General features: G+C 29.9%; 1 protein-coding gene across 1 annotated transcript in view; it reads right to left on the minus strand.

The window, feature by feature from the left end:
* Nucleotides 1-217: 217 nt before the first annotated feature.
* LOC123305076 (tachykinin-like peptides receptor 86C) overlaps nucleotides 218-27,777 on the minus strand; it is a 162,304-nt gene continuing 134,744 nt past the window's right edge. Inside the window, exons 6-9 of the mRNA XM_044886687.1 lie at nucleotides 14,375-14,525; nucleotides 9,803-9,999; nucleotides 2,252-2,385; nucleotides 218-845 (exon numbers count right to left, since the gene is read on the minus strand). Coding sequence (XP_044742622.1) covers nucleotides 622-845; nucleotides 2,252-2,385; nucleotides 9,803-9,999; nucleotides 14,375-14,525 — 706 coding nt within the window. The 3' untranslated portion in view covers nucleotides 218-621. The remainder of the gene's footprint in view (nucleotides 846-2,251; nucleotides 2,386-9,802; nucleotides 10,000-14,374; nucleotides 14,526-27,777) is intronic.

The raw sequence follows: 27,777 nt of genomic DNA on the forward strand, positions 1-27,777 counted from the left end.
TTACCGTCAAACTTTGTCGCTCAGAAAATTTTAATCGAACCATATAGATACAAGGTTCTAGAATCTTGGCCATTCAGTCTTCCAACACATTGAGATTAAGTACAGAGTTGTAGTCGTAGCACTGATTTTTACTTCGCTCTTTCTCTTCTTTTTTTTTATCACTCTTAAACTTTCGATCGTTAAAGCATTTTCGATATAGGTACGTGATTTAATCTCCAAACTTTAATATACTATTTCTTATTTTACATTATTTTTTTTTATAAATTTCATTAATAAATCGGTAGAAGCAAGTATAAAATATATTACATTTGGTGAGATCTATTAAATTCGTTCAGTAATTAAGAGTAGATTGATTTGGGAGTGACAGTTAATAGACTTAGGCAACTTTATTTACAGCAATGATATGAAAATTACAAGTTTATTCAGAAGGAGTAAAAACTGTGGAACTTTTATCAGGTTACAGAATACGGGTTCTGATGATATAACAAACGGTCAAATTTTTTTTTAATTTCTCTGATACATTAATATTCGTGTAGTCATTCAGATACTGTGTATAAAAGTTCTACGGTAATTATTCTTTCATACTTTCATAAAAGTGTTTAACTATTTTAAAGGCTATATTTAAACGTCCGCAGTTTCAACATGTCCATTATTGTCGGGGTAAAAAGTTTTCCGTCGATTAATCATTAAATTATTTGATGGTGATCGGTTGTGTTCTATATTTCCATTATTGTTTGCTGTTGAACGAAATTTTGAACTTTCTCGAACAATTGTTGATCTTGTTTGCCGATTTCGATTTCGTCTACTAAACCATCGACTTAATTGATACATTGGTTCGCCATCATCTGTAAAAATTTGTTGTATAAATTTAATATAATTTTATTGCAAATTTTATTGATATTTTACACGATTTTAGTTGCAATCTATATTTTTGATAGGCTATTAGTTTAGTAATATCTGCATGCGCTTAGCAATACTTGACTTGGATTTCTCTATTTATTCTTCAATTCATATATACATTGAAATGGAAAAGGAAGAAAAGAATTCGAATTTGGACAATGAATTATAAAAACGTATAAATGAAGTTTCCAAAGGCAAAACTCAAACAAAATTAGTACTGAGTTGGATATAATATTGGAAGTAGTTTTTGATCGATAAATCGAAAAACTGTATCGAAAATACGGAAATCGTATTTAAAAAATGCCAAAATTAGGTACTTTTTAGGTGCTAATTAGGTACCCAAAGTCAGAAATTAAGTGCTCTGTAACTTACACCCCAACTCAATACTCAAAATTTCGTGAATACTCAAAAATGAAATAATGAATATTAAGGAAACACAATTAGGTGCTTATTAAGTGCTAAACGGTCAGGATCGTGCAATTGTTTGATTAATAAACGTAAGCCTCAAATTTCGTAAAACAACGGATCTAAAAATCAGATCTCTCTAAAACTAGGACGAATGCTTAATCAGGTATAAACTAAGCGTGGTAATTAAGTGCTAATTAGGTGTTTGCAAGAAATTAATATGAAAACGATCATAAACAAGCGAAAAAAAAACCGTTTATTTTTTTGTGATTTTCTCATTTTTTTGAATGGGTGCTTTAATGCCCCTTATTTCATAATTTCGGTAAACAAGTTTTGGAATAACTAATGGTAGTAAAATCATTGTGCGACAAATTAAAAATCGAACTTGTGACGATGCTTTCAAAAGAACTACTTTTTCTCTTTATAGAAAATCATTAAGCACTACTGTAGTCACTTCTGGGCACACGGCCTATTGAAGGAACTGGGCATGATTGCAACTAAATACGTGTTAATTACGCTACAAAATGAGTAAACAGAATGTTTTTAAATGAAATTAATTATCTCACCATGCAAGTGTGTGTAATTTTAAAAACAAATCAATGAGAAATAAATCCAATTGTGTGGGTTTTTGACAATTTTTTAAAAATTATTTTCAATTCCAATGATAATTTTCGATTCTTTTCGTAAATATATTTGAGTACGCACTAAAAAAATAAATTTAAGTGACAAAACAAAGTAGGTAATTGAATTTTGTAACAACATAAAAAAAGTAAAGATATTTACAGAAAATTTTTTGTTCTATTAGTAAATGTTTAATACATTTATTTATACAAAAAACTAAATGTGAAACCTTTTAGATAATGATGTTTTTAGTAAATTGTGAAAATATATTGAAAATAAAAGAAAATTTAATAAATGATCATAATATTGTTTTATTATTGGGTACCTGATCGAGAAAATGAATGTGTATTACGTCCTAATACTGGTGTTTCATTTCCTTGTTGACCTTTATAACGCATTGTTTTTCTTATTATATAACTTTTCCATCCGCATACAGCTGTCTTGAAGTATTTTCGAAATCTGTAACAAAAAATAAATGTATAAAGTTTTTTGTGTTGGTTTCAACAAAGCCGATAAATTGTTGTTTTATTGGGTATTAAATATCGATAAATTAATGAATAAACTTTATGGTAGTCTCTCATCGAGATATTAATTTTCAAATAATTAGTGAAGTTCAATTAATTAATTGTTAGTTTTCATATAAAGTTTTAAAAGTTATTTCATATGGAAGATTTAAGGCTTCAAATACCTATATTGAAAAATTATTGTTACAAAAATACATTTAACAAAATATTTTTAGATTACTTATAGAAAGTTTATCAATTCGCATAGATTGATATGGTTAAGTAACGAAAACTAGTTATCACTAGGTTTTATGTACCGTTTTCCGTCTATTAGTTAGATTCCTCTAGGATCGCGATAACTCAAAAACGAAAAGAGGAACGGACCTTTTACTTGAGCAGTGAGTTCTGAAGCTAAAAGTGACTTCGAATTTGTAACTAGTTCCCATTTTTTTCGCCCTTTTTTATATCAGAAGCATGGTTGTCCTAATTCTTTTTTTACCGTTTACCAAAATAAATTTTGTTTTAAGAATCTTATGTTTAAAAAAAAGTCGTGAGTCCCCCTCATTTAATGTTTCTATAAGTTATATTTTTTCCCCAAATTCTAACTTTTATGATTTTTATAAGCATATAAATCTGTGTTTTTATCATTATTTCTAAAACTAAGGCTATTAAAATCGTAAAAATTTTGATTCTTATATATTTAAATGGCGATTTTATCTAGAAATCTTATCCAAATTGCTAAAATAAGCCCTCAATTTAATGGCACCGGCGATCTCTCTAATAAACAATCCTGCATGCAAGATTGTTGCATGTCGAATTACAGCTCATTTGAAAAAAAGTAGCAGGATATATTAGACATCTCTAAAACCACACATATTGTGCTCCAAGGGTCATCAACCGGATTTATAGCACATCTCAGCCTTCTCCATTGACCTTCTAGACAGTGAATAAGTCCAGGGTATAAGTCTTTATTTCGGGGAAATATGATTAATTATTCATTTTAATTTTGAAAGCCTTTGTGAAGAAGGGTATTTTGAATTAATCACATGCCACATGTGCTATTTAGTATTTGCATTCAATTTTTTTTGCATTACATAGATATTTTGTATATGTAAAAACGGGAAAAATTACAAATTTATCATTTTATTAGCAGATTTATCGTTTATGTTGGGGTGGAACCTATCTATCTTATGTTGGGGTGGTCTTTTTTTACAAGTAAAATGACCAGGCATCTCTGAACACAATGTAGAGCTACGATTAACACGTATTAAAAAAAATTTTATTGATGGGGGATTTTATAAGTATTTTTTCTTGTTAAAAAAATACCGAAACGTGAACTATACGAAAACATGGTTTTAAAAGACTAATAAAAAAATCCATTCTAATTTGATAACTTATAGATTTTTTTACGATTGAATTTTTTTATTATCTTTAAATGACATTTTCCATATTTTTTTACGTGAAATAAAATGGTTGTTTTGATTGAATTTCTACCGAACCATTAAAATTTTAGAAAAAAAGAGTGACATGCCTCTATATATGTTTGAGTGAAATAAATTGTTGTACGATATAACAACGAACAACTAATGTAAACTAAATTACAGAAATTGAATCTGGACAAAAGTTTTAAAATCCAGCAACTTTGGCTTGAATAAAATCTGTTCATGATAGGGGTGTAAACGAGAATAGTTCCAATTTTCAAATTTAGAGGATTAGAAATTTACCTATTTTCTTTAAAAGTGAATTTTATCTTACCAAGAGATAAGGAAAAAATTTAAATCTCATTTGACCATTAAAAAGTTGACCAGTTAAGGCTTAACTATGATGCAGGGGTGGTTTAGAAAGTCCTTGGGTAGTTTGATACTTGACGAAACCGTCTCTTAATATGTTCTAAACGCACAAGTAACTGAGTAATCATAGCTTAAAAATTGAGAACTGGACCCTGGTGGGGTCACACTCAATATATATATATATATATATAGCCATCAATTCTCTTAACTTCCCTTTTGTTCAACATTTAATGGATTGTAACTTTTAGTGCGAATCCCTAATAATTTTTAAAAGCAAGCACGGCCATGTCACTTGCTGATAATGTAACAAATAAAATTTTTAAAATCGGTTAAGTAGTGAACGAAAATATATATATATATATATATATATATATATATATATATATATATATATATATATATATATTTTCGTACAAGTTTTCATCCCCTATTTCACCCTCTTAGGAGATGAATTTCGAAAAATCCTTTAGCGATTCAAGCTGGGCGTCGATATATTAGTCGCGACATTGCCTATTCCCTCTCCAAATTATTTCCCCCATCTGAAATGTTTCTGATTTTAAATAATATACAAAAGAATCATTTGGAAAAAAAAATCATCAAAATCGGAGTTGTCATTGAGGCCTCCCACAAATGTTATGTTTAATAATTTCACTGGTCTAAACGGTAGCCTGCAAATCGTCAAAAATTAAAACAGATTATTATGTTTAAAATCATCGAAGTGTAAATTTTTCTTATACACATTCTGTGACAATACAATATCTAGATAGGTATTAATACTAACTACATGGTTTTAGTATCCCATATGGGATACAGACAACTACTTAGAATTAAGTATACCTACGTGTACAATTATAATTGTTATTGTTGTAAATTTGTTTTTTAAATTAATTTATTATTTCATTTGAGCATTAAAAATATTCTTCGAACAAGAAGAGAACATAACAATTTATTAAGTTATGCGTGCAATATGTTTTTTAATATCCTCACTAAATTTTTCTTGTAACTACTAAAATTAGCGCCTTCGCCTTATTTAAATCAGTAAAAAATGTTATATATTTTGGAGCAAAGGGTTTCTGAATTGTCTAGATGGTAAAATAAAAAATATAATGGTGGAAGCACCCGTTATTGAACTTAAAGAATAATATCTTCGGCAGTTTTAGCAACGACAAAACTATTTGGCAATTAAAATTTATAATGAAAAATTAGTTAAAAAAAATATGACAACAATTTTGAATCTCTTTAGAATGAACGCAACTAATAGTGCACTAGACCAATACCTAGATATAATGGTCAAGATCAATATTAAGGCCAAGATAAATAAGGTATTGGTCTTGGTATTGTTCTTGGTCTCGCTCATCACTAGATCTTTCTAATAAAACAATATTTTTCCTAAATGTAAACTTCTAAAAGCGTGCATGATTGAGCTTTCATTTCTGATTTGTGATTAAAATGAGTTTAGATAACTAGAAAAAAAAATTTAAAAATTTAGGAAAATGAGTGATTTTTGAGAAATTTAATAATAATTTTAATAACGATTGCCACATCGGAATACAATTCAAAATTTATCAGTGTTTCCCATCAGGTACCTTTTAGAAAGTAGTAAAACATTAACTACTAAATTTTATCATTTTTAGTCTTCTCACTAAAAATCATCTTGATTGAAGAAGAATCTCTGAAAAATATTAATTTGACGAATTTAGTGAAAACAGACAATTTTAACGAAAAATACTATCTTGATATGCGATCGTTTTAATGAAAAATATGACCATACCAATATTTTCGAGAAACAAAAGATTTTTCTATTGAATTGAGTTGCGAAAGTACTATACCCACTATTTACGATTTTAGGTACAAAATAATCATTGTATTACATGGACATCAATCATATCATTTATATTTCAAACAAATATTATTATATTGTTATTTATTGAGAATAACATCATAAATGTACGATCAGAATTTGTGAAATTATCAGAAACAATGGTATCTATTTATTTCAATTCAATGCTTTAACATCAATAAATAATATTATACAGTTGAACCTTTTAATATCCGAATATTCTGAACATAAAAGTTAAGAAAATATGTGGAATATAAAATGATCAATTCACTTTGTAGCCGTTATAATTCACAAAAAAAAAAATTTTATAAAAAATTTCTATAAACGAATGTCACAGAGTCATTCGAATTATCGAAGTTCGACTGTATAAATATCATAAAATATTGATATATGGCTTTTGATTAAATATTTCTATACAACAATAAATACAAAAATATAATCTCAAATTTCAAATCCTATTTAAATCACATTACAGATGTGTTTTGTTGTATTGAATTTCTAAATAAAATATAGAAGAACGTAATATCAAATTTGATTTATATCGGGTTTTTCAATAATGCATTAAAATCATAACTAGCTGTTAACACTCCGCTTCGTTGAACAGAACTCTTTTATTTTCCTTGATTTTCTCCCTGATCACCTTCGGCTTTGGCAAGAGAGACATATACGCTAGTAAAGTAGAACGTCATCTCGGGTTTTATTTTGTTTTGGTTTCACTCTAATTCATAAAAATATCCAGGAAAACGGTAAAATTGTATTTCTGGATTGTTGCTGGGTGTGTTTGCACAATTAACAACACAACACTTCCGATTCGATCGTTTTTTACTCATTTTATTGAATATTAAATCATTATATTTAAATTCATTTATAGCATATGACGTTCTAGATTTTTTTAAAATAAACTTAAATATTGAAAAATCAAGAAATTAAACAAACCAGGCCATTTGCGAGGGAGTGTAACCCACTCAATTAAAATCTTATCTTATCTTATATATTTAAACGAGCAATTCTTGTATATATATATATATTCAACGATCTTGGAAATGGCTCCAACGATTTTCATGAAAATGAGTATGTAGGGGTTTTTTGGGGCGATAAGTCGATCTAACAAGGTTTCATTTTAAAAAAACGTCGTTTTATCCGTCTTTTCATGAAAAACTGAAACCGGCAATGCAAATTATAACTCTTCCTGACATCTATTGGTGTATATCGTAGTTAATGAAATACAATGCAAATTATAACTCTTCCTGACATCTATTGGTGTATATCGTAGTTAATGAAATAAAATACATTACCGGGACATTCAAATTGGTATTTGTGTGGAGACATTTAAAACGGTCTTCTATTAGTGATAAAATTTGTGTCTTTTTAAGAATACCGAGCAAAGCTCGGTCATCCAGATATTTAATATTAAATGCAGCCAATTATATATTAGTCTTAGATGTATCTCACAGATGGTGCCACTGTCTCTGCATATAAATAGATGTAATAAATAAAAAATACTGTTGTTTTTTATTATTTATTATTTATATAATTTTTTCTAAAAATAACACATCTAGACATAAATATGGAACTACAACATTTCCTTTCATGTCTAAATCTTTTGTATTTTTTTTTGTTTACCACCAAAAAGTTACATTTTAACCTAGTAGAGAACCTGATTATATTCTTAAGATACACGTTTCCCTAAATTAGCTCTCTCACTCCAGTGGTTACATTTTTTTTAGGCAAAATGTCTCCCATTTACATAATAACATCTTAATGAACAACTCTGTAGTAACTTTTAGGAGTGATTGTAAAACATAGGTAAATATAAGGTTATTTTGAGGCATTCTTTAGGTATTATGTTTCATGTTTGTCAAAAGTTTAAATTAAAATTTCCTCATGCTGAGTATATTCAGACCTTATGTTCATTCGAATAATAGTTAGTAGTTAAAATATTAATTTAAACTGTGCGTGATAAGTATTTCATAAATGAATTTTGAGTGAATATTATTTTCATTATTATACATCTTAAATTACTTCTTACTATAATGAATGATTCACAATTATCAAAAAGCAAGTTGATTTGTAGGTATTTTTTAGTAGTAAAGAATTTATGAAATAAGTGAAATTTACAAAATTTAAAAAACTCCCGACAAATGCGATTTATTTTTTGTTAACCCATTTTTTGGAAACTTAGCTTTAAAATGTTCTCAACCAAGTTGGTTGGACCGTTTAACGGCTACGATGTCACTGAGAAACACACGGACATACAGATAGACACTTTAAACTTATAACACTCCTTCTTTAATCAATATCAAAGTGATGGTCAACTTTTGAATTATTGTATTGAATTAGCCTTTTTCCTCTGAAGATTAGAAAAAAGATCCTCTAGATGGCAGGATATATTTTAACCCCCCCCCCCCCAGTTATGCCATCTAGCGGATCTTTTTTTAATCTTCAAAGGAAAAAGGCCTGGAATTATTAATTATTTTATGTCCGGATTTAATAATTATTTGATAATGTTTATAATTTGTCTTATGCAGTTAGTTAAAAATTTTTATTAGTATTATTTAAAAAATATAATGCCTTAATTAGCCTTTTTACTCAGAAGATTAAAAAAAGAACCGCTAGATGGCAACACTTAGGGGGGGGGGGTTCAAATATATCCTGTCATTTAGAGGATCTTTTTTTAATCTTCAGAGAAAAAAGGCTAATTACCTTATTATTTTATAATTACACTTATCGAAACAAATTGAGCCATGTTTATTTGACCATTTATTTCCATAGTAATTATTGATATGTTAAAATTATATGTCATGCCTTTTCCAAACTGAAAAGATCATCGCCAATGTTTTAGTTCGGATGCAAAACTCTAAGCTCGCATATGAAACATAGCTAAGAACACTCTCCGTTAAATTATCTTTCAAATGAAACAAAAAAATTAAAATCGGTTCGTCCGTTTAGGCGCTACGATGCCACAGGCAGACAAACACACAGACGCACACACATAGCGGTGAAACATATAACTACAATATAACGTAATGTTACTAGACATTAATAACCACTATTGCTTAAAAACCTGCTAATCAACTTGCTTATAAAAATTATAGGCAAGAAAATCATGAATAACTATTATCAACATTTAAAAAGAATAGGCCAATATTTCAATATTAGTTCCAAGCTTTAATTACTGATCGGCTAGCATCTAAATGAATTCCAAATTGAAATTGACTTTTTATTGTCCCCATATATGCTAGATAAGGTTTTGGCAAAAGTTTTTCATGACATGTTTTAATATTTGTAATAGTACTATTTGTCTTAATGTAAATCAGTCGCGGGCAATGGCTACTCAAAGCCTGCCCACCAGTGCTCTAAATCAGGCATGGGCAAATGGGACTTACAGAAGTACCCCAGACATCTATAACTAAAAACCAGTAAGACAGTGGCAACCAAAAGTACGAGTAAGACAGAGAGACAACATTTTTTTTCTACCCTATCTCATTACTATAAGAGAAACTGAGATAGGTAGAAGAGTCGTATACCCGTCTCGCTTCCTCCTCTATGATCAATGCGGACTTGGATAAAGAGATACACAATAAAATTTATGGCACACAATAAAGTTATAATAATGGTGACTTCGACTTAAAATAACTCGCCCATGCCTCCTCTAAATTGAATGAGGGTCTCTTGGATATGTAAATGTAATATTTTTGTGATTGAAAAAATGATAAAAGAAATTATTATAGAATGAAACTTACCTTGCGTTCATCCAATAATAAATTAATGGATTAACCATTGCATTACTCATAGCTAACCAATAAAAACTTAAATACAAATGTTGAACCCAAGTGGTGGATAGTATTGAACGATCAAAATGTGTATAAATAAAGTATGCATGATATGGAAGCCAACACACAACAAATACAACCATTACGAATATAAACATCTTGACTACCTGGAACATAAATAACAAAACTTTGATTAATTAAAAATGTAAGATGTTGTTTAAAATGCTTTAGACATTGATAGTTAGATTTAGAGTAGATTACTTAGGTATAAAAAAGCCGACACAGTACATATTTCAACTTATTTGCAACGGAGCCAAACAATATTGAAGAAGGGTAATGTTAAAAGATCTACGATTTTAAAGTTGTGGATCCGACAAATAGACCTAAAATTGACCAATATTTACCTTTTTACATTTACAGATTATATCATAGTATACATGATAATCGACTTTCAGAAACCATCGATTATCATCTATTGTCTGATGTTCAAAAAAGCGATGGGCCCGTAGCCTTACAGTTTGAAACCAGCTTGTTGAATGCCAGGCAAAAATCGACACTATCAGAGATTCAATTATCTTCTTATTAGAAAATATGAAATACAAAATTTTGACTTGTTGGAAATAAGTCAAAAAATTCACGGTAGCTTTATTCTTATATATTCGCGAAACCTGCGAAATTAGTAAATGGAGTGGTCACGATGAGTGCCAAAGATACTCGGATAAATTTTGGGATGGGGTTGGTGGTTTTTACAGTGTGTCTCGTTATGGATTGCCTCCTCTTGAAACTTAATGAGTGGTTGATTATAATTAGTAATTACTAACTCAGTACTTAATGTTTCCTGCAATCAAATACAAGTAGAATGCCGTAGGATAGAAGACAGGCAAAGGTAGAGCAGTCTTTTTTTTAAAAAAAAAAAAACAAATGTGGCATGATGGTGCTGCACGGCCATTCTGAAAGTTCTTCTTTTGTTATCTTACGAGGCGATTAGGGTTGGTATATACTTGGAGAACATATAATATGTTGGCAATGTAATAAAAAATTCAGAATTTTACTTATTCATGAGCGAATGGGTATAACATCTAGTGATGAAGAATACCAAGACTTACAAGTTTTGATCTAGGCCTTCTTGCAAGAGTCTTGAAATTTTAATAAAACTTAAACGTTGACCTATGAACTTTTTCATTTTTCAGAAACTTTAAAGGGAAACCAGTATACAATTTCAGCAAGAAAAAAATTTAACCTTCCGCTTCAAAATTTTGAATTTTTTATTCTACAGGGCCTAAAACTCGAATATGGGGAACACACTTTCTATTTGCATTTCAATTACCAAACAGAATATTGTATTGAAATACTCTATTTGTTGCCGGACAGAAGAGTAGTTAATATTAATAACTGCAGGTTATAATCCTAATTTTCAGAATACGATCAATAATATTATATGTCAGTGACATACAGGGTGGGCCATTTAAGTTTTTTATGCCTAATAGCTCGTTTTGTAGTAAGCCCATAAAAAAATAATTTAAAAGTTGCAGAATTTAATGGAGGACTTCATGTTCTATGATCAGATTAGACCTAGTTCTCTGGATTGCTTTAAAAGACAATTTAGATCATAAAAGAAAGAGATAACAGTTTAAATTAGAAAGTTGATCTTCATAAAAAACTAACATTTTTTATTTAAAACATTTTTTCGAAAACTATTAGCATTCGTAGGAAATGCGACTTCAAAATATGTCATTATTGCATTTAATCGAAAGAAAATATGCTAGCTTAAGAATATGTCTCTCATCAAACTCTGTAACTTTAGTTTCAGTTATTTTTTTATTAGTAAACTACAAAACTAGGTATCAGCCATAATAGATTAAAATGACCCAACATAAATAAAGCCCTTACAATGTGTTCCAAAACGTAGTCCAATCAAAGAACTTAGTAAATCGAACATTTAAGTTTAGAATTTTACTGCAAATACATTTTTATGCCATGTTTATATGAAATATATGAAGGTATACAAAGTTTAGTCTCAAGTTTGTAACGCTTAAAAATATTGATGCTACGAACAAAGGATGGGTAAAGGTGTTCACAAAATCATTTAATTAGTCCATTTTCGGTTGTCTGTCTGTCTATCTGTCAATACGATAACTCAAAAACGAAAAGAGATATCAAGCTGAAATTTTTTTGGAACGTAATAAGTGAGGTTAGTTCGTAAACGTGCAACATAGATCAATTGGGTCTTGGGTCCGTAAGATCCATCTTGTAAACCGTGGGAAATAGATCAAAAGTTTAAAAGTAAAAATGGTCTTTATTAATAAAAACAACTTTTGTTTGAAACTTTTTTTCGTAAACATCATTGTGTATCCGTTAGCACGTAAATTACGTTCGAACATTTTATAGTATGTATTATATGGGAATATTAGTTATGTGTGTGTGACATGCATACACGAGTGGCTATCTAAGAGTAACTATTTTTCTTTATTTATATGACGTAAAAAACAAAACGATTGCGTAATCTACACCGTCTATACATGGTATTTCAACAGTTAACGTCCATTAATAAATGTTTGTTTTCACTTATTTGATAGAATTTCTGAATGTTACAAAAATCCTAGTTAAAAACGATTGCCAGTAATTGATATACCCAATATAACTGTTAACAATACATAATTGATACATATCATTCTTTTTTTTTTGTGGGCGGTCAATATCTAATATTAAGTTATTCTCTACAAGAGATGAATAACAAACAAATATATTTATTGTCAATCAAATTGTCACTCAGTTAGAGATATCGTTTCTAGTTGTATTTACAAAATCACATTATATGTCAATAGAGTAGGTTCAAGTGTTGTACTAATGTACCTTGAATCACTCTTGAGTTCCTTGAAAGTTTGTGCTATCTACGGAGACAATGGTTTTTTGGAAGCAGACAATATTGTAATTATAAGTGGGCTTATATTTAAAAAAAAAAACAGCAGTGGTCTATGGAATAGATAGAATATTACCAGAGTAGTGTATTTTTAAATAGACAGTTTATTCATAAATTTGAACAGTATTGTTTTAAATTCGTATGGTTTCCTTATATACATCCTTATTATTCAACATCAATTAAAATAAAGTTTAAGTTTGTTACCGTTGTCATATTTTAAGACACCGGTTGACATATGGCAAAATAATTTGCCAATCTGATGATAAAGTTTACTTATTAGAAGACAAGCAACCGAGAGGATGTTAACTGAATTCTCTGTTTTTGAAGTAAAATCGAAATGAAATCTCTTAGTCGAAATAGGAAAAAAATTTTGGTTTTACTAGGTAATGTATTGGAAGTTTTTTTGAGTATTAATTAAAATTATTCCCTAAATGGCCTAAATAATTTTCGTTTCTTTTTTTTTTTGTCGTATGTAAAATGTACTGGCGACAAAGACGCACCGTTATATACTTTTAAGTTAGCTTACCGTAATATACCTTAGGTTACACCGCCAGTTAATGTTATCATTATATTGCGCATAGTACTAGACGAAGACGTAACTGAGCACAAATAGAAACAAGCTGTGTGGTGGCTCTGGGGCTATCCTCGAGGACCACACGAATAACTTCCCAGTTTGATAAAGAGTTATAAAAACAATAAAAAAAAGAAAACTCAACCGACTCAAAACATCTCAACCGAATGTTACGAAATTCTTTTCGGATCATATTGATGTTAATACGCTACGATCGACTCCTCAACGAAATTCATACCTTTTTTTGTTCGCGCGGAATCGATCAGGAAATAAATGACCACGAACCTACGTACGTACACACACGCACACACACACACACACACACACACACACACACAAACACACACAAATACTTCTTCTTCAAATGGTTGTTGTTAATGCCTTATCGAGACCATGAAACGTAAAAATAGGTTGAAAATTTCAATTTCAAAAATCGAGCCCATTACAATAATTTATCTATACTGGAAAGTAAATAAAGAAGTTCTATTGATTCTGGAGTCAATGAAATAAGTAGTTGAGACTCTAACTAGACGCTCAGAGAAAAGAATCTTTATAACACAATTTATGAGCGTCATTTCAATCGCATATCTCCTATGATACTGTTCTCAAGAGATTTTTAAAGGGAGTATCTCTAGGTATATTGCTCGAAGTGGTATTTTGAATCACATATTATTAAATTTTAATATAGTTTTTCTGTTAAATTCTCAAGTAAATACAAAGTTAAGGAATAATATTACTTTTGGAAAAATCACTAATGACGTCAAGCAGTCAGTCAATATGTCGGTCATAGCAGGTTTAATTCTTCTCTCTGAAACCCAGTTTAAGTTATTGTTATCATAGTTCTTCTATTTAAGCATGGAAAAAAAATTTCACAATAAGGAAGGGCATGGATATATTTAAAAATAAACATAAAAATGACAATTGTGATTCAAGGTACAATAGTTTTCCATACCTAGTTAGAACTTACGTAGCTCCATACTGTGCTAACAAATACAACATGTCTATCATTTATCACCGTCATTCATTCACACTAAATAGTAAAATAACTTACTTTTCGTTTTGAACGTATTGAATCAGCTTGACGTTGTGACATTTCACCAATTGATCTTGAGCCCCATAATACACGTCCCATACCATAATAACACCATACCATTAATGCAATTGGTACAAAATATGATAATACCATTAATGCCACTTGATAACTGAAATGAAAATTATTGTTAGAAATTGATTGATGGACAAATTATGACATTTATAGTAAGTTCATTATTGTGTATATATTAATACTTTAAAAATGGAGTTAAAAATGTCTTTTCTATTTATGTTAAATGGTAACTCAGATCTGAAAAATTTTTTTTCAGTCACAATCGATAATTTTGGTAAATTACATGTTTACTAGGATGCTGAATCAAAAAATGATATACATTTCCTAATGATATACATTATCAAAAAATGATAATAACGAGAACATTTTTCTGCAAAACTCATTTAAACAAGTGAAAACAAACAATTGACTGAGAGAAATTGTTGAAGTACTCTGTATAGAAAGTGTTGGATGTCAGTATTTGCATTAATTTTAATAAATTAGAAAAGTATTTTCTAGATTTTTTTTTCGTTTTTCGAGAATCTTTCACAAGACCACTAGTTGAATCTACCTTCAAATTTCCAACAGCCTTTGCTCCCTCATGGGTAAACAGTGATGTATACGAAAAAATGTTTCAAACAAAACTTTTTTATAAGAAACACTTTTTTCATGTCAACTTTTGTTCTATTTCTAGCAGTTTACAAAATGGGTTCTACGGACTCAAGACCCAATGGATCTATGTTGCTCATTTACTAATTCAAATTGATATCTCTTTTCGTTTTTGAATTATCGTGATCACAAACGGATAGGCAGACAACCGTAAATGGACTAATTACTTGATTTTATGAATACTTATACCAAAATTTTTATTAAAAATACTTATACAAAAATTTAATGGAAATCGTTTTTGTCATACTTATTATTAAAGGAAACCTAACAATGAAGTATGGATAGTAATAATTTTATTTTCTTTGGAAAAAATTACATATAATTGGTCATAATTAATTATTGATTTTATTGCATTTATAAGACGCCATTGATATAAATATTTGCATTAAGAATCGTTTTAACTAATAAAATATTAACGCATGACGGTCTGGGTAATTGTTGGATATTAATAATTCAAATTATACCAATATCTATATGTATATACATAGATTGTTCTAGAAGTGGAGGTAGGGGACACCACCTTTTCACACCACCACAGCCCCTACTAATTGACTGTTTCTGTGGAAGGGAGGGGTGTACAAATATTGAAGCAATAGGGTTTCTGGTAACATCCGAAATATAAATCAAGAAGATTTTTTGTACAAGACTCAATTGAAAAAATGCGGTACACACATTTTGAAAAAATCAGATACCTTTAGCTCCTGGTATATGAAGAGTGAATGTCTTAATAATATTATTTGTTGTTGTTTTCTGAGAATTATATAATAATAAAAAAGTGAGATAATTTGATAATTAAATAAAGACAACAAATTAAACCAATTAAATCTCTTTATAGTTTTGTGAAAGTCCCTTCCTTATCATTAAATGACAGCTACTACTTTAAATGACTATCATTATACCATGCATATATGAAATATACATAGTATATTAAGTTTAGTCCCAAGTTTGTAACGCTTAAAAATAATGATGCTAGGAAAAAAATTTTGTCATAGGTGTTCATAAAATCACCTAATAAGTCCATTTCCGGTTGTCCGTCCGTCCGTCCGTCCGTCCGTCTGTGGACACGATAACTCAAAAACGAAAAAAGATATCGAGCTGCAATTTTTACAGCGTACTCAGGACGTAAAAAGTGAGGTCAAGTTCGTAAATGAGCATCATAGGTCAATTGGGTCTTGGGTCCGTAAGACCCATCTTGTAAACCGTTAGAGATAGAACAAAAGTTTAAATGTAAAAAATGTTCCTTATCAAAAATTAAACAACTTTTGTTTGAAACATTTTTTCGTAAACATCACTTTTTACCCGTGAGGGCGCCAATTAGGCGGAAATTGTATAATATGTACTATACTTGATTATCAGTTATGTATGTGTCACATGTTTGTATGTGTTATGTGATAAAGAAATCAACACTGACTATGCATGGTATTTCAACAATTAACTAAGTCAATTGTTTGTTTTCACTTGTTGTTAATTTAAATTACCATCATAAACAAATTTTTCAATTTTTTCCATAACCACATCCCCTTAATTAGGTCTTAGATCCAAAATTGGACAATAAAATATTTGTGTATTTTTTGATTACTTGTAAGCAAAAAATGCTCATGTCATTTTTTTCTAGGCGCTTAGTTTTCGAAATAAACATTCTTGAAAAACTAAATAAATGCAATATTCGATTTTAAAACTGTGTTATTTTTTCAATCTTTCAGGGAATTCACTTAGCTAACACAGCTTCTACGCTACGAATGTTTTTATTATAAATGACAAAGTTTGTACATCTATTTAGATGTAAGTTTTTTTTTTTCGATGAATTTTTTTTAATACCTCATGGCTATACTTATATTTTTTAACTCGCTACAATGACGGTGGCTGGACATATAACGATAAATGAAAATTTGCTTACCACAAATAAACTATGTGTTTAATTTACATCTTGCCTTAGGTATATGCCATGAGTATGACAGAGTACATGCGTTACGCAATGTGTGTAAGAAAGACGTGTTATAGGGTTCTTGCAAGTGTTATAGCTTCGTCGCCTTTGAGCTGCACGATGGTTCTACTGCTGCTGAGTGTTCTGTGTACAAGTCAACGCGTATCGAAGCTACATTCAACTCATAGCAAGAAAACATGCCTATAATACCTCTTTCTTGTACGCATGCATATGTACTCTCTTATACTTATGGGAGATACACTATGCCAAGATGTAAATTAAACAATCAGTATATTATTTAACCATTATAATACATACCACTTATACATTCAACTCTTATTATCCAATGAATGGAAGTAGCTAAGCGAGGGCAAGTGGGTTAAAAGATAGCATGTGATAGGCTTGTTTTTAAGGTGGCATTCTCTATATTAGGAGTGTTATGGAAGGACGAGTAGCTGAGCACTAGACAGATAGAGGCTATAATGCGATAATTTTTGGTTTAAAAGTTGAATTCTAGCACCAGGGCCGGATTAATCCTCAACGGGGCCCTAGGCAACCATCAATTTGGGGGCCCTTTTTTCACGCCCGTTCCCTTCTTTTTTCGATTAAAAAATACAAACTTAATCTGACTCAATGCAAAGTATACCTAACATCTCGAATCGCTCTTGTCGCGTTGTAGCTCTTTCAGCAGCTTTGATTTTTTTTTAATTGCGAGAAGGATCGTTCGGCAGAACAATTTGTGATCATTAATGTTAAAAAAATCCGAAGAGCTATTTCTGTGTTAGGAAATACATCGGCTAATTGATCTTCCATTAGAATCTTATACAAATGACTATAAGTTTTGTCAAAGTAGTCGGAAATGTCCTTTTTAGGAACTTTGTCTAGTTCGTCGGTCGTCGCCTTTTGAATGCGGCCAATTGAGTTTTATTTATTTGAGTAAAATTTATTTTCAGTTCTGATTATATTTCCTTTCACTCTCTAGAATTTTATGTTTGTAAGAAAATTTTAGAAGTCTTTTTCATTTTTTGGGGGCCCCCTAAAATCGGGGGCCCCAGGCAACTGCCTTTTCTGCCTACTTGTTAATCCGGCCCTGTCTAGCACACTGCTAACTGCTAGTAATATATAAATTACGATATAAGACATATTTTCTATACTTAATAAGATATTTAGGGTCCTGTAGAATCAATTTAAAATATGTATGTATCATCACGTTCTGACATACTATACAAGCAATAAATAATAATAAATTATATAAACAAAATTAATGTACAAAGCAAATCTTGGGTTTTATGTATATATACTACCAGCGTGTGCTACCATATTGTGTAAAATTGATATAATATAGATTACACATGGATACTAGCAGTTACCTGCGCGCTTCGCTGCCAATTTTTAAGTTTTAAAAGAAAGAATATTGTCTTAAAGCCTTCACTTCCCTTGTCTGCACTTGTCCTCCTTTTGTTTACCATGTTGTCCTGGGTAACATTTTTTGTACGTGGATATTCATAGCTCCTTAAAAGTCCCGTCAAAATCAGTTCACCCGTCTCGGAGATTAGTCGGAATAAACAGACAAACAGAAAAAAATTTTAAAAATTGGTTTTTCGAATAAGTACGGGGTAAATATTCATGTGCATTCACTAAAAAGCTGTTATTTTAATATTATAAAGAGAATAAACAGATATACTTCAGTTAAATATTTATTTGAATAGATATAGAATAAATGTGAAAAAAAAAACTCCAACAAATACGGTACTATAGACAAGTTGTAGAAAATAATAATAATAAATATGCATAAATAATATATTATTATATAAAATAAAGTTCGAAAACTAAAACCCCGACAATTACAGAATCGCGATCTTAAAAGTATGAAAACAAGAAAATATTTTCATCTGAAATTGTTATGATAAGCCCTGTGGAAAACTGTTTAATCTTAGAGATCTCCCGACTGTAATGACGATTTTACTTATTATAACAATTTCAGATGAAAATAACTTCTTGTTTTCATACTTTTAAGAGCGCTATTCTGTTATTGTCGGGGTTTTATTTTATGTAAACCATTCTCACCAAGTTCGTGAGAAAGTATAAAACATTTGAATATTTGAAAAGTGCTATCATAGCTTTATGTCCTCTAGAGGGCGCTCTATTCAATTTAATGTGACGGAAACTTACAGTGTGTGTATAACCAGTGGACGATCAAGACGTTTCCAACGAAAGCTCATTTGCTCAACTTATCATAATTAGTTTAGAAGCTAAGTCCGAACAGATGAACATACATATATAGTCCTCGCCATTGTCGGAATAAAAAAAGAGCGCTGTGATTAGGAAACATCTGCATCTTCAAAATCCGCTTTGCAATGCATATATTGACATGATAATATTTCAAATTCTAAATTTGTCTTACGTCTCATGACTCAAATGCTAAATTTGAGTCAAACCGAATGAAGGAATCATATTAAACTGATAGTATTCATAGCAACTTTAAATTTTTTGGATCATGAGCCAAGCAAATGTAAAAGATCTTACGAGTTAAATTGAGTTGAAATTCGATAAAAGATCCTTTCTAATAATATTTGAGATATTTGAGGTCAAAACATATATAGCGAAACATTCGTTTGAGAAGAAAATATATAGTAAGACTTTGATTCTATTTTTAAGTCCTAATTTTCAAGTTTAATGAATTAAGTCGAAAAAGAATGGCAACATAAGATAGAAACGGCTTGTGTATGTCTATGTCAAAAAAAATGCTCGTTTTTAAACATTCTAGAGGTGTCTCTAGAAGAATTGTTCTGGAGATATACTTAAAATCGGTTATATAAAGGACATTCAAGAGACCAACAATTTTGGTCGTTATAACAGATAGTCGTAATAAGCGAAAAGTACATTTTCATTTTAAAGTGAAATTATGTGCATGTATACATATTTTGGTCCTCATTGCTGACAATTTGCAATGACAATTAGTCTCTATAACCGATATATGAGTTAATAAGATCCCAAATAAAGTTTTTAAGGTTCAAAATATTATGATATGTCGGCTTATAAGTCCAATGAATATTGGTCGCTATAGCTGATATATTGTTATAGCCGCTGTTGTTATAACAGGTACATATATGTTTTAATATAGGGATAAAGACATAACCAATGTCGTTATAACCGATTTTGCTGTATTTCATGTGCTTCGCTCAATATTCTTCAATATATATTGATATTTCGGGCTTTTATAATAATAATAAAAGTGTATTTGACATATATTCAGTTTTACATAAATGCCATTTTCATATGGTTTCATCATATATGTGTATTTATGGGAAAAAAATCATTTTTATCCGAAATATTTTTAGACAAGAATAAATTGTTTTTTAAATTTTGTTATTTATATATCCAAGGCAATAAAATCGAATTTGTTTTTCTGTGTTTGACGCCAAATATAATATATACGATCAGATTATTATTACAAATGTTTTATATAAATAAAAGTAGGTATACTTTCTAAGAGAAATAATATATTTTAATAATTTGAAGAAAATATATATTAAAAATGTATATAAGAAACTTCTTCTTCCAATAAATATATCAAAGTCATAGGTATTATTCTGTTATTTTTGAGTTTAATAAACTACGCAAAAGTGGCGCGTGATGGGAAACTAAGTTGGTTCCGCAAACTTTTTGTATAAATTTTTGGTGAATAAAATATAACATTAAATGAGACATTACTCTACATGAATCACGTTTTCAATGTGAAAAACTGATTTTTTAGTTATACAATCAAACACATATTTCTCTTTATGGAACCTAACCAAACCACTATCTTAAATTCACTTAGATCGGGCGAAGATGTTTACCAACTGCCATCTACTGCAGAAAATATAAACACGATGGTTTTACTTAAAAAAAATCCTCAATGGCTGAAATTTTTACGGGATGTTTGGGGATATGCCCTGAGTGTAAAACTGAGTTTTCGTACTTGTGGTAGTGGGGGAAGATATAACCCCATGTCAATACAGGGGTGAGTTGCTCTTTATTAGTTATCTTTGTTGTTATCGCACGTACAGTCAAGTTCTATATATATCAATTTGTTTGAAATTTTGATTATCTATTGAATGGTAACAAGATCGTAGGTTAATAGGGCAACTGACAATGTCCGGTCAAAGTTCAAATGTGAAAGGTAATTTTCGTTTATTGATAAATACTGAATAGCTGTCTGTATTTTCGTTTATTTAGACTTCAAACCTATTGATAGGTTTGAAACTGTATATATGAAATATATATCAAGGTATACGAAGTTTAGTTCCAAGTATCTAACGCCTAAAAATATTGATGCTATGAACAAAATTTTGGTATAGTTGTTCATAAAACCACCTAATTCTTTCGCCCGTCCGTCAACATAATAACCCAAAAACGTGAAAAAAATATCTAGCTTAAATTTTTATAGTGTGCTTAGGACGTAAAAGGTGAGGTCAAGTTCGTAAATGAGCAACATAGGTCAATTAGGTCCGTAGGGTCCATCTCGTAAACTGTTATTAGAGTATAAAGGTAAAAAATGTTCCTTATAAGGAAATAAACAAAAATATTTTTTCGGAAACATCACTGTTTATCCGTGAGGCCGCTAATTAGTTCTAAACTTTGGTGTACATTTTCTCCAAAGCTATAAAAGATAGGTAGTTAAAAATTTGGTAAGGAAAAAGGTAGATCCAAATAGTGGTCTTGTGAAATTTTCGAAAATAAAATAAATTTGCCATAATTGTATTGGTTTTTAAAAATTTTTTAATTTATAAAAAATTATGAAAGCAGTGACACTCAACACTTTCTATACAGGATATTTCAACAATTAACTCAGTCAATTGTTTGTTTACACTTTTTTTTCAGATTCTGAAATCTGCTTTTATATTATTTATGAAAATTCTAAATACTTGTGATATATATGAATATACTTGAGTTTCAAGGCATCGCTTTTAAAAAATAAAAAACAAGTAAAAAGCAACAAGTGACTGAGTTAATTGTTGAAATATCCTGTATAGAAAATGTTCATTGTCAGTGCCTGCTTTTGCTTTAGGTATAATAAATTAGAAGAGTTTATTAGATTTTTTAAAATTTCGAAAATTTTCAAATGTATTTTCGAATTTTTTTTTGGTTTTTCGGTAATGTGTTACAAGACTACTAGGCGATGCTGCGTACAAATTTTCAAATCTTATCTTTTTAGTTTTGGAGAAAATGGACACCTTGGTTTGGGTCTAATTTTTGACTTCACGGATAAACAGTGATATGTTTACGAAAAAAATCTTTCAAACAAAAGTTGTTTAATTTTTATAAATAAAATTTTTTACGCTGCAATTTTTATTCTATCTCTTACGGTTTACTAGTTTCAAACTTCAAAAATTTCAGCTTGATATCTCTTTTGGTTTTGAGCTACCGTGTTAATAGACATACAGGCAGATGGACAGATAGACAACCGGAAATTTCGTAGGAACGTTTTTAAGCGTTACAAACTTGGGACTAAACTTAGTATACCTTGGTATATTCCATAATAATATATATGGTAAAAAAATACAAAAATTATAAAGCAAAGATTGTATATCTTGATATATATATTAATAGGGTTTAATAACTAAGCCTGTACACATATGCCATGTAAACGTAGCATTAAAATGAATTTCTTCGGTATTATATGTTTAGATTATGATATTAAAATTATTATTTGTATACAAAAATTTTTCCACACAAAAAATATGTTTCAAATATTGTATATCATTAAATAAATCTTTTGGAGCATTTAAAAAAAATATATTATAAATCATAAAAATAATTATCCTTCCGTTTTCTCTTTTTATAGCAATTGTGTAATAATACACAGTTTACAAAAAAAAAATTGAAGTTGAGCATGAAAGCAAACATTAATCCGAGGCTAGGAATGAAACAAACAATTACATCCAGGAATTGGTAGCTACTAGATCTACATAAAGTAATCAATTTTTCTGGTATGTATAGTCCCCAGTACAACAATTTTTTCAGTTATGGTAATCTAAGTCCGCAGTACCACGCGTTCAGAACTTTGTGAGTGGCTTCGTTTTGACTAGTGTATTTATTTACCATACTTTTTTTTTTTTACGATTGTGACGATTCTCAGAAATGCTGCGTTTTCAAGCTTGCCGCCTCTAAATTTTTGCATAACAAATTTTACGAAACATTAATAAACATATGTATAATTTGTCGATCAAGTAGCCTGATAAATATTTTGCGTCTTTTATCAAGTCCAACGTTCGAAACATATCGTTTAAACGGGATAACTTTTTAACTGGCTATCACATGTCGGACAAAAATTCCACGGGATAAATTATATAATATTATAATGGCACTATATCCGACAAAATGGTTGTAGAGTTTCGCCAATCCTAAAGAAAGCGACACTCACGAAGTTTGGAATGTATGGTAATAGCTGAAAAAATTACTTGTGATGTTCTGGGGACAAGTGTGTGTGTACTAAGAATGAATGTGAAATACTAAATATTCAAAAAACCAAATTGGTTTAATTACAGTTATTTGATAGTATAGAGCAAAAATAACAAGTGAAAAAACAAATTGACTGAGTTGATTGTAGAATTACCGTGTATGGGTAATGTGATAACGGAATCGTTTGTTTTTTCACGTCCGGTAAGTAAAGAAAGATAGCCACTCTAAGATAGCCACACATACACCCATGTCACACACACATTACTGATATTCCCATATAATACATACTATATAATTTGCGCCTTCACGGGTAAACAGTGATGTTTACGAAAAAATGTTTCAAACAAGAGTTGTTTATTAAACTTTTGTTCTATCTCTAACGGTTTACATGATGAATCTTGATACATTATACAAGACCCAATCGACCCATGTTACTCATTTATGAACTCGATCTCACTTTTTACGCCCCAAACATGCTGTAAAAATTTAAGTTTCATTTATTTTTTCGTTTTTGAGTTAAATAGCTGTATGACAGACAGATAGACAGACGGACGGACAGATATTCAAACGGACAACCGCAAATGGATTTTATAATCCACTCTCCAAGCGCCTTACAGCTATCTCTACGCATATAATACCTCTCACTTAGATGCATTGCTTAACGCATGTATTCTGTCATACTCGTGATATTTATATTTCTAAATGTAAATCGAACATTCTGTATAATAGGTACATGGTATAAAAACTGCACTACCTATTAAATGAATTATTTCGATAATCATTTTTGACTGACTTATGAAAAGTTTTTATATTTTATACCAAGTTCATCTATTGATTGATGGATGATTTATAATGAATGACGTAATGAACGGTTATTGTTGGTTATCTGCTTGATTATAAAAACATACTACAAAAATACTTATATAAATATATAAATCCACATGAGTCAATATATTGATTTAATAGAAATATTAAGAAAGTTTTGGTAAAAATACAAGGAAAAATATTTTAAGATAGAAAACGGCGTATTTCAATATTTAGGAACAGCCTGGTATTTATATCAGAGACTTTTTCATTCATTTAAGATACATTCAAAATTTTTTGCTTGTTCATTTATAGTTCATGAATTTAAATGTACCTATGCACCAACGAGTGCAAACTCCTTATTATTGAAGATTATTTCAAATTGTATACAAATATATTGGTTAAGTTTACTTTTACCAATTTTATCGCGTAAGGATCGACTTAACTTCTTTTTACGTAAGTCATTTGAAGTCAAAAATGAAAGAAGCAATCTGTTATCTGGTCTAGTGTAACGTGGCCTATCAATTGCTATTTCATTTAATATTTTTGAGGCATCTTTAATTTTGATCTTTGCTCTGATCACTCAGTTAAGATACATAATATTTTCCAAAATCACAACAACGACATCTTAAATACGATTACCATTTTCCATCTATTAAGACTTCAAAATTCTTCAAATAGGATATGCTTTGAAAACGCCATCCTAAACCTGCTTATTTTATTTGGGAAGATTGTATTTATGTATGTCGATAACAAATAAAACTGTAGTGTTGAATATCTTTCAAAAACTTAATTGTTTTAAGCATTTATTATGGTCAAAGTTCGTTATGGTTGTCGTATTAATTCTTTTTATTTTCATTTCATTTTGAACCCGTTCTGACAACGGCATCCATGTGAAAACCATAAAAGTCTTAAATTTGCACTAAGTATGCACGACAAGAGGACGAATAACTCAATATCAAGGCAACTGATTTCGATGATTCTTTTTTTAGTGACAAATTAGTAAGTGTACTTCAGATTCACTAAAAATCTCAAAATAAAAAAACTTTTAACAAAAAGAAAATCGACTTCAAAAGAAAAGCTTTTATAGTGCATATAAAAAAAAGTAATATGCACTAAAAAGTAAAAAAATAACGATAATATAATGTAGTTAAAATTATTGTTATTTTTGGAGTCGGTGTCAGCCAAGCTAATGTAGCAAACTGTTCTGTCAGAGTTGTTTCCTTGGCTGACACCGACTCCAAAAATAACAATAATTTTAACTACATTATATTACCTATCGTTATTTTTTTACTTTTTAGTGCATATTACTTTATTTTGGAAAAGTTTTTCTTTTGAAGTCGGTTTTCTTTTTGTTAAAAGTTTTTTTTAACTTGTATGTTTGTTTCCATCGTGATTAAATCTTAAAAGTAAATCTTAATTAAAGAGAATTGAAAAATCTACTTTCAAGGTCCAAATCAGGAACTCGGGTCCAATAGATTCGTGCCAAACGTCTAACCAGTTTGAAGCATAACATTCGTTCGTGTGTTTCTGGACTAGCGAGATCAAAGCAGAAATTTGATGCAAGTAATTAAAGCAGTAAATTTACCATTTAAATACTGTATTCTAATTAAAATATTTCCGTACAATAGCTGCACTTTCATTAATTTTAGTAGATAGTTGTTTGTTTCTGGTTTTTTCCTCAAAATGTTTTTTTTTTTTATATTCCTCACTCACAAACAGAAATGAGATAATTATTCGTAAAAATATATCATCACTACTAAGAGCGTTTATATAATCAAACAATTGCTGATGATGAGAGCACAACTCATGTACAGAGTATGACAAAATGAATAGCAAATTAATTATATGTATTGTACGTTAAATTCTGATGTCAACTTTAAAAAGATATTTATATTTAAACTAGGTTTTCCAGCGGTTTCGTTCAAGATAATGATTCATTTAGGGAGTCATTAATTCATTTAAAGAATCATTGATTCATATAGATTTGTACCTTTTGTTATTTATCCGCAGTATAGAAAATGCCAACTTCAAAGACAAGTACACTATATCTATGCTTTCCTTTAATCCACATGCCCCCACTGAATCCGCCACCACTCTAACACCAATTTTACTTCCATCCCTTGGGCAATAAGACAGATGGCCACTCTGCGCTCGCAATTGCTCTTGAGGTTGACTTCCGGGATAGGAAGGGTCCCACATCACAGGAAAAACAGTAAATGTTGTAAACAAATCAAAAATATAAAAAAATTGATTTGGGAGGGGGCGGTGGTAGGTAGATGCTTTACAATGAAAAGAAAATTTTAAAGTCGTCGATTTTATCATGAGGTTCATGAAATTTAACGTCGAAAGCAAAAGAGTGAATAAATGATTTTGTTGAAATTAAATAAATAAATCTTGGTATAAAGCTTTGGCGCGCAGTAGCGTTATTTAAAATATAAAAAAAAAATTATTTTCAAAATATAAGAAAACCCTGATACAAAAGAAAAACCTTAAAAATAAAAATCGATAAAGCATACATTGTTCTTATTTCTCACGATCGTGTAAAGATATCCCATTATTCATTGCTGACAAATATTAGTTATTAGCATTTAAAACATCAAAAAGCGGTTTTTTTCTCTGGAAAAACTATATAAAAATCTGTTCATTCGTTTGCCAGTCATAATGCCGTAGATATGTGCGCAATCAAACAAGTGCAAACGTAAAACACGTAACATATCTGTCTAGTTGAGTCGGATGTAAAAAAACATTTTATAAATATTAAATATAATCACCTTTATTAAAAACTAAAAAATAGTTGTGTTCGATTTAGTGCGACTCTTATGAACATTAACATCCTAGTTGTTGTAGATTTATTTTCTGCAATTGCTGATGTTCAAAATTTCTACTTACAAATTTTTACCTGAAAATTTCAAGTTTTGGGTTATCTTAAAGATAAATATTTGAGAGATGGTTGTTAAGTGTCCTCAATCACAATTATATTTTCAGATTTGAAAGTTGGAAAGTAGTTCATCGGACCTCAACTTTTACAAAGGCTACGAGAAGGATAACTACAACTCTCTTTATTGAAATATATTGCCTTCAGTTTTCGCAAAATCTTTGAAATGATTCCACAATAGCTGATGCTCGGACGAATAGAGCATCTGGAAGAACATATTTAACATAACTTGTCTTTTTAAACACAGTAGTAATATACGAGATGAACCCAAGTTCAAAATTAGATCAACTCTGATTACCTCAGCGCAGTCCTTGGTTTCTAATCTGATGGTGGTTCAGAACACCATATTTGGATAAAATGAGCTATCTTGACACTATAATCTACTTGCGGGTGCCTATGAACTGTCAAGCACATAAGCTTGATTGAAATTGTGAGCGCAACTACGCTACGTTCACACTTTCGATCGTTGATGTAGTCTACATAACCTTTTCATCAAATGTTTTAAATTCTCACTATCGAAACCTGTTACAAGTTTCTAAAATTAAAGAAATTTGATGATGGACTCGAAGAGGTAAGACAAAAATATAG

This window comes from Chrysoperla carnea, chromosome 1, assembly GCF_905475395.1.
Source record: "Chrysoperla carnea chromosome 1, inChrCarn1.1, whole genome shotgun sequence".
Lineage (NCBI taxonomy): Eukaryota > Metazoa > Arthropoda > Insecta > Neuroptera > Chrysopidae > Chrysoperla > Chrysoperla carnea.